The following is a 17,961-nucleotide window of genomic DNA, read 5'->3' as shown; positions in this document are numbered from 1 at the left end:
CCTATCTCCTGCATTAGCTTCTGATAGAAAATAGACGGTGAAACGCTACGATTAGAAATGCCTGACAGATCTACGTCACACTGACATTTAACATTCAGAGACTCACGCATCTTGGCTCGTGACGGGGAAGACAGTTGTTGGTTTAGCGTCCAGGAAACATCAAAAACCACCTTGGCTAGTAGATGCTAACCATTAGCATTAGCAACTCCGCTACATGGCAGAAGCTCCTCCGAGCTTGTGTTACTTGTGGAGATAAAACAACAACATTGCAAAGCAAATAGAGTCAGTGGTAGAGTTGTGTTGCTGTTAGCCAATCAGAGGACAAAAGTCCAAATATCAGGAAATACGCAACACTCCAAATCCTGCTCTCTGACACTCAGCTCTGATGAGGCTCATTTCCTGGAACTGGTGCACCGGTGCTTTTTTCCCCCAGAGTACAACTTACCAGCTATTCATTCCTACTAGAGACCTTTGCTAATGTATTAATTAAACAAGTGGCCCACATCTTTAAATCGTTTTATATAAATAAAAGTGTCTGTGTAACATTGTAGACATGTAGCTTTGACTCCTAATAGAGTTTTTGTAAATATTTTACAGGAAGAAAAATATTGCGATACAGCTAAAAACATATGGAGTCCACGTGGCCCAGTCCTATCTGACACTTTACAAATATTACCGTATTTTCCGGACTATAAGATGAGGGGGTATAAAATCCATACCCCCTCATCATGGAAACTACACGTATGAGTTCATATGATGCCGCATTTAAGTTGAAGGCCATCGATCTGGCAGTAAAGGAGGGAAACAGTGCTGCCGCACGTAAGCTTGGCATGAATGAATCCATGGTTCGGCGCTGGAGACGGCAGCAGGAAGAACCCATTCAAGCCAGCTTCACCCGGGATGATGACAGCAACACGGACAGCGACACTGACATCGCCACAGAAAAGGTATGTGACGAAGCTCTTCTGAGGCTGTTCAGCTCCGACACTGAAGAAGAGGACTTTAATGGCTTTAGTGCGCAAGAGGAAGATGAGAGCGAATGACTTCTTCTGGTAGGCAAGTGTGTTTTATTTACTAACCAGGCATGTTTTGTGTGCAGTTTTTATTTTCTAATCATCCAAGGCTTATTAATGCTGTGTCATCGCTGTTCTTTTCTTCTAAACATGCAAATTACCGGTAATAACGTGTCAGTTCTGTTTTTATTTTATAACCATCCAGAAATATGAATGCTATCTGTGCTGTTTTCTTTTCTAAACTTGCAGGCACGTTCACCCATGTTTAAAATTCGTTTTGTTGAATTAAAACAACGACGAAAAACCTACGTGTAGCGTCTTTCTGTCTAATTATCTTATGTTATGGCCGTACATGCGCTGTGCGCCGGAGACCTGCATGTGGCTGCTGCGCCGCGGCTTATATATGAGAGCGTCGTGTGTGTGTAGAAAACTTTTTTTTTGTTGATGTGGCTTATATTGAGGTGCGCTCTATAGTCTGGAAATTACGGTAGATCAGTTTGTAGAACAGTCGGCCCAAATTCTACTGCATCAGTGGGAGTCTAAAAACATAAAATGATTCCATTTGGGAGTTTTGGCAACTAGCTGGTGACACATAAGCAAAAGTTCAGGTAAAATGACACCACCACAGCACCATTATGGATTATCGGTACAGTACTTGTGTGTATTAATAAAGGTGTTCCAATATGGACGCCGATTTGAAGCAGAGACGTCGGGCAGGTGGAGGTATTACAAAAATATGGCACAAAGTAGCCAAATCTGGACTTTTCAATAACAAAAAAGCAACATAAAGGTGAAACAGTTTTCTATGAGCAGCGAGAACCAGCATTAACTTAATGTGTAAGAGGCAGAGTTGTGGAGGGTCGCTCCTCCCACACTCATGAGGAGAAACTGGAAGCCTTTCTCAGAACACCTAACATTTACTTAAGAGGCCTCTGTGTGTCTGGACAAGTGTGAGTGGAGAGGCATGCCTGGCATACAGGGAATGCCAGGGTGTCACCGTGGGAAGCAAACACACAAACATTTCCGTACCGCTTTAAGAGTCCAAACAAAACCTTAGAAATCATCCGTGAAGGCAGCAGAAGGAGAGTGTGGACAAACACATATGGCTTGTAACAAAATGATCTGGTTCCTAATGAAGGGTCTGGGAGGAGGCTATTTGTCAGGAGGTAAAAAGACTAGCGTGGTCCGGCTTTAGCCAGAGGAGCTCAGCCTTCACTGACCTCTGAGCTGGAACAAAAAAAGCCACGCTGATTAAGTGCGCCACTTTATTCAGAAGGTGAATCAAAAGAAACAAGCTTGTTAATATGGAAAACCAATTAAAAGGCAGAGTGCTCGAGAATCTATGACCGAGGGGGAGGAGGGGGAGCCGAGCGGACTCTATCAAAGACTCGTCTTGTTGGAATTAGGACTAAAATCCCTGGTTTGGGGGTTTGTGAGCGAGTTCTAGCAGGGAAAGACACACACACACACACGTACACACACATGTGTGTGCAGAGTGTGTGTGAGGCCAAGGGGATGTTGGGAAGAATGGAGGGATGTCACGCTTTGTTTTTCTGCCTGTTGATTCTGAATGTGACCAATTAGTGAAGCAGAGAGACGCAGAGTGTGGGAGTGGAGGAGGAGGAGAGGGGGTCCAACCTCTTTCACTGAGAGTCTGAGGCCGAGGTCTGCGTCAGAGCGGGATGAAAGAAGAAAAAATGGGGCAGGGTGCTACATAATGAACAAAATGACAAACAAAAGAACTTTTCAGTCATTTCTGGTCGCTTTCCTCGGACCCCCAACCCAGTCTGACGGCTCGATGCTGAACCGCTGAGGGGCCAGGGCATGAGTCCTTTCTTTTTCCAGCTTTGCTACAAAAATGTGTCTTTCATGTGAAACGGAAAAAAAGAAATTCTTTTAGTGAAATTCTTTTACTGGAAACAAAAAGAGGTGGACAGGCACACATTTAGAGAGTGACTGTGTGTGTGTGTGTGTGTGTGTGTGTGTGATGTTTGTGTGTGTGTGTGTGTGTGTGTGTGTGTGTGTGTGTGTGTGTGTGTGTGTGTGTGTGTGTGTCTACCTGCTGCAGGTCAGCCAGGGAGTACAGGTGAATGTGCTGTAGCAGGTATTCCCTGGGAAAAATCCTGTCAGAGACACAAGGACAACATTTACTGAGCCATTTTCCACCCAGCAGCTTTTCTGTTCGACAGTAATGGAATAAAGATTCAGTCCTACGACATAAAAATAAAAGGAAAAAGAAGACTGATTAACAGATTAATGAGGTACGGTTGGGGTTAAGTAGTGGGGTTGATGTAGGGATTTATTATATCCATTAGTTTAATTACAGAATAACAAGCGTGCGTGTGTGTGTGTGTGTGTGTGTGTGTGTGTGTGTGTCGAGTTTTCCCTCCAGTGACTAAGATGGAAGGCACCATGTTAAATCCCGTCTAAAGCTGTGATGAGTGGCAGTAAAACACAGGGATGTGTGTGTACGCGTGATCCAGACACTAACGATGATAGGCCTGACTGATAATCCACTCTGTTTGGAACGTTACCAATGGTTACCACATCAGCATTCATGAGTCAACACACACACACACACACACACAAACTCAGATTGTGCTGAGACGAGCACATCCTCAAAGAATTGTGTGGTGATCTGGATAAAAGCACTTGAGAGCCAACACGTTCTCAGATTAGATAACAAACATCAGACTAAGATTAGTGCATGTATGCAAATCCACACACATTCTAACAAGTAATGTTTTTATTTGTAAGACCTCGGGAGCTTCAATTATATCTTAAATAAATATGCTGAGGGGTTTTCCATTTTAGCCGACACACCTGTCATTAAAACTCTGCCGTCACCTGAGCATTACGACTGCGTACTGAAGGTGGGTCTGGTCTGACATGACCGACTGTGGAGCACGGGGTCGGAGTAATCTCTAAAGCAAACCAAAGTTTTGTCTGCAAACATTGGTGCTTCTGGTGAGTGTCGCATGTAATGTTTGAATGATCACAATCAGTGTAAAAACCTCTCATTTTGGCTGGTCTGGAGCATCAAGGTGTGTGTTAACACAAGATCTTAGATAAGAAACTGTAAACGGCTATCAGCCTGAGAATGGTTAAAGGTCATTTACAAGCTATTGATCTACAAAGACATTTGTTTTCTATGGGGACATCCCAGCAAACTAACTAATATCTGACCGCGACGTTCGGAGAAACTGGAAAAAAGAACAGGATGACCGACCGACTGCCTGTCCACCCACCCCCTGGTCATGGGGGCAGCAGCCTAAGCAGAGAGGCCCGACTTCCCTCTCCCAAACCTCCTGGTCCAGCTCCTACAGGAGAATTCCCAGGCCATCCAAGAAGCATGATTCCTCCAGTGTGTCCTGGGTTTTCCTTTAGGCCTCATCCCAATTGGGCATGCCCAGGAGGCATCTAGATGCCCGAGCCACCTCAACTGGCTCCTCTCAATGTGGAGCAGCGGATCTACTCCGAGACCCTCCCGGATAACCACCTTCCCATGCTATCTCTAACGGAGAGCCCAGACACCATGTAGAGAAAACTGATTTCCGCCGCTTGTATTTGTGATCTCATTCTTTTGGTCACTTCCCAAAGCTCATGACCTTCCAACACTATAATAAACTAGCAGCTGTCTGCATGGTGGTGGAGGGGTGATGATTTGGGCTTCATGTGCCACAATCACTTATTTATTTACATCTGATTGTGTCTCACCCTGACCTATAAAAACAGCTGCTGTATCCTGTTTCAGGAGCATTCTTGTTCCTACAAAGGTGGCCACAAAAACTCCCCCTCACAGCCGTTAGACGGTTGTGTGTATTCTGTCTACAGATCTCAGCAGGTACGAAGCAGACAACTCTTTTCAGATCCTCCTGACATAGACTGATGAGTTCGGGACGGTTTTAGTGCCACAAGCTTCATCAATCCTGCTTTGTTTGGAAGTGGTGGAGCACTGGTTGGCTTTAGCTAATGAGACAGGAGTAAACACAAAACTCCAAGATGCCGCCCCGAGGAGAAACGCCTCATTTGGGGATTTCCTTAGAAATAGTAGTAGTTCCAGGTACTTGTTATTCACTTAAAATGTGTTGTTCAAAAGGTTGATTGTTGTTCTTTTATTGCTCAGTCAGTGGCCAGTTATGTAAAACATTACTTTATTAAATTAAGAGGGAGTATTTATAGAGAGAATTCTACTGATAAACTGTTTATGCAGAACAGATAGGTGGCACAAGTCAGTTAAAGCCCACATTTCATTCATTAATGATAGCCAAGTCTCTAATTAATAATCCAAAAAGACAATTTTCTGTGCAGTGCCTCTAGAAAACTTGCTATTTGTTTTTTTAAGCAACAATATAAACATGATATCCTCTGGTGCTTTAAACCAACTGTAAACCTGTAAAAATGTGAGTCTACTGGCTGATCCTCCCGTAGAAATGCTGTTGGATCAGAAAGTATTAGTGACCTGGACCAGGGCCGGGAAGCATCCATCAGCAGACAGACAAGGCTTTCAGTGTGGGACCCCACTCAGATAAACAGTCGTCGCCGTCTGACCAACACACAGGAATGCATGAAGATAAAAGTTATAGTAACGTACACATACAAACTCAGACTCACACACATCCGCTCAGGGGATGTTGGAGGTGTTTTAGACCAAAAACGTCACTGAGTCAGAAACAACTCTCCATGAAAGCTCGGATCGATTTTCTAAATAATCGCCACAAATTCAGCTGCAGGAAACAACAAAACACCAAATTAGTTTTCTGCTGGAAATGTCTTTCTACAGTTACCAGAGACCTTCAGCAAAGGCTTGATTTATTCACATTACAGGTGCTGGCCAGTAAATTAGAATATCATCAAAAGGTTGAAAATATTTCAGTAATTCCATTCAAAACGTGAAACTTGTACATTATATTCATGCAATGCACACAGACCAATGTATTTCCGATGTTTATTACGTTTAATTTTGATATTTATAGGTGACAACCAATGAAAACATCAAATCTGGTATCTCAGAAAATTAGAATATTCTAAAGGCCAATGAAAAAATGTTTGTTTCTCTAATGTTGGCCAACTGAAAAGAATGAACATGAAAAGAATGTGCATGTATAGCACTCAATACTTAGTCGGGGCTCCCTTTGCCTCAATAACTGCAGTAATGCGGCGTGGCATGGACTCGATCAGTCTGTGGCACTGCTCAGGTGTTATGAGAGCCCAGGTTGCTCTGATAGTCGTCTTCAGCTCCTCTGCATTGTTGGGTCTAGCGTATTGCATCCTCCGCTTCACAATACCCCATAGATTTTCTATGGGGTTAAGGTCAGGCGAGTTTGCTGGCCAATCAAGGACAGGGATACCATGGTCCTTGAACCAGGTGCTGGTGGTTTTGGCACTGTGTGCAGGTGCCAAGTCCTGTTGAAAGGTGAAGTCTGCATCCCCATAAAGTTGGTCAGCAGCAGGAAGCATGAAGTGCTCTAAAACTTCCTGGTAGACGGCTGCATTGACCCTGGACCTCAGGAAACAGAGTGGGCCAACACCGGCAGATGACATGGCACCCCACACCATCACTGACGGTGGAAACTTTACACTGGACCTCATGCAACGTGGATTCTGTGCTTCTCCGCTCTTCCTCCAGACTCTGGGTCCTTGATTTCCAAAGGAAATGCAGAACTTGCTTTCATCAGAAAACATAACTTTGGACCACTCAGCATCAGTCCAGTCCTTTTTGTCCTTGGCCCAGGCGAGACGCTTCTTGCGCTGTTTCATGTTCAAGAGTGGCTTGACACACGGAATGCGACACCTGAATCCCATGTCTTTCATGAGTCTCCTCGTGGTGGTTCTTGAAGCGCTGACTCCAGCTGCAGTCCACTCTTTGTGGATCTCCCCCACATTTTTGAATGGGTTTGTCGTCACAATTCTCTGCAGGGTGCGGTTATCCCTAGAGCTTGTACACTTTTTTCTACCACATTTTTTCCGTCCCTTCGCCTGTCTGTTAATGTGCTTGGACACAGAGCTCTGCGAACAGCCAGCTTCTTTAGCAATCACCTTTTGTGTCTTGCCCTCCTTGTGCAAGGTGTCAATGATTGTCTTTTGGACAGCTGTTAAGTCAGAAGTCTTCCCCATGATTGTGGTGCCTTCAAAACAAGACTGAGGGACCTTTTAAAGGCCTTTGCAGGTGTTTTGAGTAAATCAGCTGATTAGAGTGGCAGCAGGTGTCTTCTATATTCAGCCTTTTCAGAATATTCTAATTTTTTGAGATACCAAATTTGGAGTTTTCATTAGTTGTCACTTATGAATATCAAATTTAAATGTAATGAACATTGGAAATACATTGGTCTGTGTGCATTGCATGAATATAATGTACAAGTTTCACGTTTGAATGGAATTACTGAAATATTTTCAACCTTTTGATGATATTCTAATTTACTGGCCAGCACCTGTATATTGGGTTTGGCCACTTACTACGTTGCTCTAATAGGGCTGGGCAATATGGGGAAAAAAGTTATAACTGCAATATTTTTCATTTAAGTTTCAATCAGTTAAAAAAACAAACAAACAAACAAAAATTTTACATATATATATATATAAATAAAAATATATTTAAGCAATATCACACGAGAGGTCGTGCGTTGTTGTTGCTGAACATCAGCACTGGTGTGATTTGGTCGTAGGCACGAGGCCGCAGGCCGAGTACCGTAGATATCACACCAGTGCTGATGTTCAGCAACAACGCACGACCTCTCGTGTGATATTGCTTTTATACAACAGTTCTACCTGCTCATTTTATTTTTATAACAGCAATGAGCAACAACAGATTATGATTTGTTCATTTATTTAATCATTTATCAGGCTCCGCCAACACAAATAGTCCCAACACGAAACGGAGACTCAGACTAGGCTGTTGCTAGGCAACACAAACATTTTCTACAATAACAGTTAGAACGCCTGTGCACAGCGGAGTGATACTGTTTTTAAACAGTCCCAGTGCTGTTAATGTCCAATATCAGCACTCTTGGAAAGTCTCTTGACCAATCAAATCACTCGGTCGGAACTACCTGTTGTATAAATAAATATATATACCCCTAAACATTCCCTGGCACTATTCAATGAGGGTTGAAGATATCAGATGGTTGTTCATTTGTATGGCACCTTTGAAGATAAAAATCAAGTAGCCCTTCACAAGCACAATAAAAACTACGAAAATTTTAATTAAAACAGATTTATACTGTTATCTAATTATCTGTATACAGAACTTTGTATAAATAAATCCCCAACAGAGTTACAAAAGGGAACATTTCTCCAATAAAGATCAGACGTTTGCAAGACTCTGAGGGGATAGCTAATCCCTCAAACAGTCGCTTCACATGGAGGTTGAACTTCTGGTGCACCGGTGCTTCACCTACACCAATTGTGACCCACAGTGGCCTCCAAAACGCTTCCATGCCCAGTCAGCTCCTAGCTGGTGAGATGCTCTGAGTACTGCGCCCAGAGATGAAGCTAAAGAACTCTAATGAAAATCTCATTTTGGTTATTTTACTTACCTTACTGTGGAAAGTCTGTCATCTGCATTAGTAAGTGTGACGTTACAGACTTGGCATCTTTGTGGCTTTTTGAAGCTTTTACCCACCTCACCTGAATTGTAATCCGTCGGCTTCGGTAAATGCAATCCCTGCAACTATACTATGATTATTTAGCTGAATTCTGAAATCATGATACGGAGTTGGGAAACACTACCCAGAGATCACATTTTAAGGAGGCCGTAGACGCTGACTGAAGCCAGCTGGAGGCAGAGCTGTGCCATTAATCGGGACTTTTTGGATACAGCGTTTTTAATCCTTAAACCTATAATCTTTTTGCTCCCGAGCAAATAAACATCTCTTATGTTTGTCACGGAGGTGTCTGGAACTCATCTCAATTTGGTTAGCAGTGAGCCAGAAGTTTTGAACAACGTGAGACAAATTAGGAAGGAGCAAATTACAAATAGAATGAGAATAAAGTTTAACAACATTTCTATAAATTTCAAATTTTGCTCACACCAAATGTATAACCTCTGACTAAAGTGTTATTCAGTAACTTCAGTATCAGGGCTATATCTTGAAAATGCTCCTTCGTGTGCTTTCTTATCCTTTTGGTGCACTCTCTTTTCATGACAATATTTACCAAAAAAAAAAAAAACTGGTTCATTTTATGAAATCAGAAGCAAATCTGTGGACATGCATCTGGAGAAGGACGTCGCTACAGCTAGCATACCTCCGCCTGAGATCTTCAGCGATGGTTGCCCTGCAGCTGAACAGGTAAGCTCTCAGCGACTGCAGCTGCTGACGGAGACGCAGCACTGTGCTTAAAGGTTCACAGTGTTCATACAGACATGGGTTGAGCTGCTGGATATCCAGCAATGGCTCCTCATACACGAACTCCAGAAACTCCTTGGCCTGTTTAGACACCTGGAGGGACATTCAGGAGTTTACATTTAGTTCAAAACACCACAGGAGCTCTGATATACAGATAATCCTCAACAAGCTGTGCTTTCCATGCTTGTAATGACTTAAAAAAAGCCACGAAGATCCTGCGTCTTTGTAGAGATTAAACAGACAGGATCTAACATGTTCATTTGTGAGCTTTAGACCTGCCTTCTGAGTTTCTCTTACACTTGGACAAGGCCAGGCGGGCTGCTAGCTACTCATTATCCTGATTTAAAATGATGCCCTCTGGATATTGCGTTGCACCAGGTTGTGTGAATATTATCTAGCTCTTGCTAAGAAAAGTAAACACATCTAGTGCTAAGTTTTTTTTAGGAAAATATGAATGCTTCATAACTTATGTGTGTTTACTTACCTTGTGCTTACTAGTGTCCCAGTTGTGCAGCAGGCGTGCTGGGATGAGGAAAGAGTTATCCTGATGGCAGCTCTGGCAGTAATACCAGCCGCTGTAGTAACACACTTTTGCTTTTCCTCTGGAAAGACCAATCGGACGCTGACAACCTGAAAAGAAAGTCGGAGAGATAATCATGTTGACAGGCCAGTTACTAAAGCATTGCACAAGTCAGATCATTTGTGTGGAGCAGGTGGAGAAGAGCCTCAATCAGGATGATGCAACTGTTGTACAACAAAGAATGTGGTGTGTAAATATGGGTCCATTTACTGCCCTCCCCCACTAAAGAAATACCACACTAATCCAGCTGAGTAAACATAACAAACATAGTAAAAGTTAAAAAAATCACTCATTATTACTCAGTGGCGTAGCAGGGTATATGCAGGAATCTCTAAATTAAATTTAAGACTTTTTCAAGACTGTTTAAGACCTTGTAAAAATAAAATTAAGACTATCGCAAAGAACTAATTGTTAAACACTCATATATTGTTTTTAAATACTGCATCGCTTCGTTTTCCACTTCATGTTGGGTTACGTCACATCCCGGACAGCGAGGCTGTAGCAATAATACGTAAAGCCACGTGGTACTAAAATGCAAACTGCGCGCATAGAAGAACAATATATATATATATTTTTAGTTTAAATGCATCTATTTTCATAGCCACGAACTCCGAGGCTGAGAAAAAGTGACAACTAAAATAATTCCCCCCAAACAAGGTCCTCACGTGCTGCAGATGTGCATCTATTCTACAGTGGGTTTTGTAGTGACCTCTGACATTTACATACTTTTATTTTATTGAGAATATTTAAAAAAAATGTTTTTGCAAAATGCAAGCAATTTTCTACCAGTCCTACTGTTCAAGAGAGCTAAATATAATAAACTGAAATAACTAATCAGATAATGATTAGGGATCATCATATAATAATTAACTATTATTATGAAACTAATTCACAAAACACCAAACATAAAAACATCTGAAAATATTCCAAATTACTGTAATCACTCTTAAGTAGGATGACCAGATCCCAACTCACCAAATGTGGGACAGAGACTGCTCACCGTGGGACGTGAAGCTTCAGTGTAACCAGATAAAGTTAAAATGTTTCTTTCTTTTTTTTTTTTTAATCTATTCTGCCTTTTATCTCTAACATGACTGTTAAATATTAGGGGTGTGCCGGTACGCCTGACATCCCGGTTCGGTACGTACTTTGGTTTACTATTACGGTTTGGTACGTTTTCGGTACAGTAAAAAAAATTAAAAATGCTTTTCTTTTGTGTAAACAGTAAATTCTTTATTTACATTTAAGTTGGACATTTACTTGCATTACATTCTGCGAGATATTCCCAGTAAATGAAAATTAACATACATAATGTTTAACATAAAAATATATACTGGTTTCAATATTTTATTATTGGAAAAATGCAGCATCAACATTTGGCTTGCTCTTTACAAATAAACAAAGTGCAACTGAAAGAGCTGGCTTAACTACTGAAATAAATAATTATTTTGTGCATACAAGCAAAACATTAAGAATTTTTAAAGTGCAACTATTCTTATAATCTCTTGTAAACTCTAACATATAGTCTGAGAAAAAATAAGATAAAAAATACATATATGCAAGTTTAAATATTTATTTAGGAATCTGCAAGATGATTACTGTGCTGTTTTCTTCTGAAGAACAAAGTGTAAATGAATGAACAAATGGAATTATTCAGATTGAAATAGGTTAACAAAAAAATTCTGCAACATTAGAAGTTCCAGCTTGTTGCCTTTTTAGGTTCACTCAACCTTCATGTTTTTTGCCAGAAATTAGTCCACATTGTCTGCAGAAAGGGCAGATCTGTTGGCTGTTACGATATCTCCTGCAGTAGAAAAAACCCTCTCGCTGGGGACAGAGAACGCTAGTATGGCAAGGTAGCATTTTGCTAGCTTGGCAATGTGGGGATACAGGTGTTCATTGCTACATATCTCACCGGGAAGCCGTAGTGTTCCCAAACAGGAGACTTTAATGACAACGGTGGATATTCGAGCTCTTCCTCTCCCGAGGTGCTTGCCATAACTTCTGCGGCGCTCCACTACGTGTTTAGTTAGCATGCAGTAGGTTAATGTGCAACGCAATTAGAGTAGAAACTCGGTGCGAAAGTGCGTACCGGACCGACAAGGGCGTACCGACACATTCGAATACACAGGGGCGTACCGGCCCACCCCTATTAAATATACATACAATTATTATATAATTGATGTCTTAAATATTCTATTTGAATTAAACTTGAACAAGCAAACAGCAAAAGGTTTAATGCTGTTTCTCAGTTCCTCTGCAGCAGAGGTGGAAAGAGTACTAAAATTTCCTACTTAAGTACGAGTACCAATACTTTGATAATTTTTTACCCACGTACAAGTAAAAGTACTTGCCGCTGACGTCGTTAGGTCTGTTTTAGGGGGGCTTCATTTTGGTTTATTTTATTTTTTCAGTTAACTTTTTTTTATTTGTTCACATCTACATGCTCAACACAATCACGACACGTGTAGTTGGTACATGAGTTTTTTTTTTAGTCTGAAACAGAAATAATAATTAATGAATATAGAACTACACCGTCGCACACAGGAAGTATCAAGAAAGGACTTCCTCCCCTTAAGCCCGGCAGCTTTGTTGACAAGTCAGGGGCAGGGGTTATACTGCAAAACCTTTATATTGATGAGCAAACCCTGCTCAGGGCTCTTGTAAGTCACTCAACATCACATTAGGGTAAGACAGCAACAGCAGCACACCGTTAATATTTCAAGGTTATAGTTCAGACGAGAGAGGAAAATGCTACCGCACCGACATGCTAACGCTAAGTCCGCTAGCATGTTTACATGCCGCAAACCATAATGAAAAGCCGCGCCATAGTTAAATGGTCTGAAAACTCCCCTGAAGTGACGTGATTAACGAGCCAGACAGTTCATTGAGTGCCACCAACTTGAGCGTACAGTAATGAGTCTGCACAAACAGAACCTGCTCTGCGCTTGTGTGCAGGAGCTGCAGCCCTCTGTGGGCTCAACTCTGTCTCTGCGATGCAAATCTCTCCCTGCTCTCCTCAACAAGTAGCCTCTCCAACAGTCAATCACAGACAGCTCTGTTTTATCCAATCAAAGCATGTCCAGGAAATACTGCTTTACAGAAAAACACCCATTTAACAGCTAATTGAACTGCTTTCTGCTGCTGGTTAGCTACCAGTCACCATCCACTGCCTGCAAGATACTTTGTTGTAATTCATGTGTCATGATTAGAGTGACCATATTTGACTTCCAGAAAAGACACATTGCCCATTCCTAAAACTGTTAAATTGCACTATTTTCAGTTAAAGAGGACTTTTAATTTCAACATATAAAGTGCTTCTTCTCTGTTTGGTTAGACATAAATGATCCCTTGATGTGTAAAAGGAAGTGAACAGTGGAAATGTCCCAGGAAAAGAGGAGGGTTAATCAACCTAAATAAATATATCTTAGGTGTGTTCTTGCTGTGTCTTTCTAATTCCATGCTTTCGTTCTTTTTAAACACAGAAACAGTTTTGTTTACCTGTTTTGTAGCTACAGTTTCGCCGACGGCTGCCGGCTTCTTCAGGCTGACGCTGAAGAAACAAAACTGTTTCTGTGTTTAAAAAGAACGAAAGCATGGTAAATAAATATAATTATATAAAGTCCTCTTTATCTGAAAAAAGTGCAATTTTCCTGGCAGTATTTCCTGGACATGCTTTGATTGCATAATAGAGAGCTGTCTGATTGGCTGACGGAGAGGCTACATTGCTTTGTAAATTGCAAACTGAGCAACAGCAGGGAGATTTGTGCAGGCAGAGACAGAGTTGAGCATGCAGAGAGAGGGCCGCATATGACTGCAGAGCAGGTTGTGCTCTTGCAGACTGATCACTGCACGCTCCAGTTGGTGGCACAAAAATCACTCCACACTAAAAACCTGAATCAGAATATGGCCGAATGTGTATATTATTGACCATTTTTCTATATTATATATTTTTTCTATAATATATATATATTATATTATAGGTACATATATGTATCTATAATATAGTAAACAGCCAGTTTTATAATGTCACATATATTCAAAAGCTATATCAAAACATATATTAAAACCTATATGTTTATATGAATTCTTTCCATGTGGGTTGTCAATTGCTTAATATTTCCTATGTTTACCTATGGGAAAGAAAGGAGATATTGTACTCATCTAACTTTAACATAAATTTTGGCAGCTTAATGTGACATTATGGAAAATGCCATCATCATGAGCAACCAAACATAGGCTATATTAGGCTAACAGTTGTCCATATTCTGTACCATCTATCCACCAATGGCTGTTTTAGTTATTGTGAGTGAAAACTAAATGGCTTAGTAGCATTTTTTTTGGCATTAGAAACTGAAAATGTTTTTCAATGTGTTGGCTAGATGGATATACGAAGATTTTTTTAAGAGAGTGAGTGAGGAACAGGAGAGAGACCAGGTGGTTGATGCTGAGGAGATCTGCATGGTCAAGGTCAGTGATCTACAGCGAAAACAGGGGCGAGTGCACCATTGCACAAAGTTTGATGGAGGGATGTTTATCCAATCAGTGAGAACAGGACGTGCACACTGATTGGACGAGGTTTTTCTACGATTGTTTCAATTGTGATTAAAATTATTCTTTATTTTGAGAGGTATCTCAATGTTCACATGACAAAACTCTAACATGAGACTGTGCTCTAACCTGTCACAAAATATAACACACCAAATGAAATTCAAACATTTCAGATGGACCGTATGACAGCTGCTAACGTTGGCCCTGCCCTACTTTACCTCTACGTTACAGTTCCTTTATCCATGTCCATCCTAGAGCTCCTCTCTGACCTTCATGCTTATTTAGAGCAGCTGATTTTTAAAGTTAGCAGAGTTCATCCTTGGTAGTGGGTTCACTCACTCATTTAACCCTTCACCACTGAAATCAGTTTGTTAATTCCAATCCTCCTAACTGGAATCCTTGAGAGTCCCGTAACGTCCATCCTATCAGAACAGGCCTTGGGAACTAAAGGTGTCTCCTCACCAGCGTGAGCCTCCAAACTGTGAAGGTTGGTCTCCAAACATGAACTTTAAATTCATGCATTTATCTCCTCTTGTAAAACTTGAACATGTTTTAAAAGGCTTGTATCATGATATGTTACACCTCCCAGACCAAAGATAAGATAAAACATTATCGTAGACACTATTGAGACGTCATTTATGAAATAGAAGTTACATTACTTCAACCAAGAAATAAGATGCATGGATTTGATGAAACCACGCTGTATCATGCAGTCCTATATGTGTAACACACACACACACACACACACCATGACTAATTTAACTACACTGAACTACTTTTGTAATAATCCCTTATTCTGGAGTAAAATAAAGAAACAAGCTAAATCATCACATATCTGTGGCATCAAGAAACATCTTCTGAGTTCAAACACAGGGATGGAGCTCAATGTTTACACCTGAACAGTATCAGGATGTTTTAACTCACAGAGGACTGCAGGTCTTCTGTTTTATGAGCAAAGCGCCGAGAATCTGCTTGTTATGAGCGCTAAACGTTATTTTGCCGCTTCCGTGCGGAGCGGTAAGGTAACACATTTCAAACACGGCACCGAGTCTGATTACCGAACTGAGCGGAATTATGATGACGTAACACCGGTGTGTCAAGGTGCGGGCTCCAACCCACAGGAGAGGGGGAAAACAGCGAGTGGATCACAGGGACTGAACTGATGTTTTTGAACAAAACTGTGGTAAAAATGGCTGTTTGTCCTCATTATCAAAAGTGTAAAGTGTGCAGATGGTCACATTCTGTGATAGCCACTATCATATTGTGTGACCATGATCCTCGCCGCATAGCTTCCTCAATGCTTATGTAGTTTACGGTTTTAACGTAGCATCTTCTTCTTTTATGCCAATTCAGGATGTACAGATGCAACAAAATGCAACACTGCCCCCTGGGGTCACAAATTGTGATGGGTCGCAGAATTCTACCCCAGCGTGTTTTTCCCTAGCTGTCTCCGTGACTGTGATTGGTCAAATGGTGACTCGTGAACCACTAACAAAGATGGTTTGTGACGAGGATGAACACTCCTCATTTTTCTGAAACTGATTCTTATAAAGAGCAACTGAAACCCGGCCAAAGACTCACCTTCCCTGAAACAAAAACTCTTTGATTCACGTGAACGCATTTGGTTTCACAAACGACAATTTTCGCTGAAATGCGTCAAGTTTGCAAGTATGAGACGAACATATTTTAAAATCACGTCAATACGAACCAAATTTAAGACTTTACTAAATCGATGTAAGACTTTTAAAGACTTTTAAGGGTCTTAATTTTCCTTTCATCAAATTCAAGACTTTTAAGACTTTTTAAGACCCCGCGGATACCCTGTGTAAAGGGGATTTTAATGTATGTCTGTGACTGTGCAGAGGAAGGAAACATACACACACCCCTGGTGAGCAAAGATAAAATCAGCATTTTGTCTGAGTCGCCTCAAGCGATGTGAAGGAGTACAGAGTACACACAGGATGACTGATTAGGACTGTTTGAAAAGTTTTGCTGCCTGCAGACATAATCAGCAAGATTAGATGCTCAGATGTCATTTCAAACAAGTGCTTTTAGTATGTTCGCATTTTTGTTGAAAGCATTAGGACCTTCCTGAAATCACTTAAAAGGGTACATATTAAACCTTTATACAAGTTATAATAGTTAGATGGTCGAGACAAAAATGTTATTTACCCCAAATCCCTCACACACAACCCAGTCTTGACATTTTCATTATGAGTTGTTTCAGGGCTGTGTCACTTTAAAGAGTAAGTCACCCCAAATCAACTTTTTTGCTGAGAAACGATATAAACGAGTGTCTAATCGTGCTGCAAACACGCGATGACAAAAATGTTGCACTTTAGTGCATTTGAGTTCAAATGAATAAGTTCTGCCTAAAACTGTCAGTGTTCTGTTGTCTTCAGGTAAAAAATCTGCACTGCATTTGAATTAAAATCTGCCATCGCTATTGGCTAAGCAGTACCCAATGACGTTAGCTGGTACCATATGATGTCACGATGTCGTTGTGAGCCTGTGTGTGTGTGTGTATTTTTAGTGGCTCTGCCCTCTCGGTCTGCTAGGCAACAGCATTTGTTACATTTTTCAAACAGGAAGTGGGAATGGAGTAAGACTTTGGTAGGGGGTGACTTGCTCTTTAAGAAAACAAACAGTTGCTGGCCACACCCACTCATCTTCTGATAGGCTGCTATGAGGTGAGGAGATCAGACATGTAAATGGGATTAGAGTAGGGTTGTCACGGTAACCAGTGTAGCGGTAAGCCCCGGTAAAAAAGTTGACAATAACCGTCTTGTTTTTAAAAAAACTATATTATCTCGGTGGGTTACCGTGGCTGCGGTGTAGGCGCGGTGACCCTTACCAGCCACTGTATCTGCTGAAGTTGCCGGCGGTGCATGCGAGCTTTGTTTTTTACAACCAAAACTTTCTTGAAGCTAAAGCTGAAGTAATGGCCAAAGGAGGAGACGGCAGCACTCAGGACATTTTTTATCCCTCAAAGAAGACAAAGTGGGAAGTACGGGCATCTTTTGGATATTTGAATCTCATGACACATCTGCGTGACCATCACCCACAACTCTACAGTCAACGCAAGCCAAGTTAACGTTAGCGCTTTAGCTAAAATGCGTGATCCGAGGATTTGGGTTGAGGGAGAATGCAATGAGTCGCTATATAAAGCAGCCGCAGCGCCGCTACCTGCATATAAACCGTGTCGAGGACACCCCCATGTTGAAATGACGCTATGCATTACCGGGCTCCCAGGGGCAGATAAGAGTTGGTCTCTCTCCGAGAATAATTATGAATTTAACAATGATTACTGCCTGATGACATTTTCCCACATCTACAAAGCTCACTGGAAGGACACAAACCGAGGACGATATTTTCCTGATATAGGGTTTATTACTCAAGTAAGGGTAAAAAAAGTATCTGATTAGAAGGCTACTTGAGTACTGAGTATCATCTGATCTAATATTTTTAAAAT

At 41.3% G+C, this 17,961-nt stretch overlaps 1 protein-coding gene across 3 annotated transcripts in view; it reads right to left on the bottom strand.

Annotated features, from left to right (window-relative positions):
- Window positions 1-17,961, bottom strand: part of plekhm3 (pleckstrin homology domain containing, family M, member 3) — a 56,782-nt gene that overhangs the window by 8,630 nt on the left and 30,191 nt on the right. For all 3 annotated transcript variants that reach the window (XM_015965942.3, XM_015965943.3, XM_054746685.2), the window contains exons 4-6: window positions 9,843-9,988; window positions 9,258-9,451; window positions 3,073-3,136 (exon numbers count right to left, since the gene is read on the bottom strand). In XM_015965942.3, coding sequence (XP_015821428.1) covers window positions 3,073-3,136; window positions 9,258-9,451; window positions 9,843-9,988 — 404 coding nt within the window. The remainder of the gene's footprint in view (window positions 1-3,072; window positions 3,137-9,257; window positions 9,452-9,842; window positions 9,989-17,961) is intronic.

This window comes from Nothobranchius furzeri, chromosome 14 (assembly GCF_043380555.1).
Source record: "Nothobranchius furzeri strain GRZ-AD chromosome 14, NfurGRZ-RIMD1, whole genome shotgun sequence".
In the NCBI taxonomy this organism is placed as follows: Eukaryota; Metazoa; Chordata; class Actinopteri; order Cyprinodontiformes; family Nothobranchiidae; genus Nothobranchius; species Nothobranchius furzeri.
The sequence above is the reverse complement of the archived record's forward strand: the minus strand, read 5'-3'. Positions and strand labels throughout refer to the sequence as shown.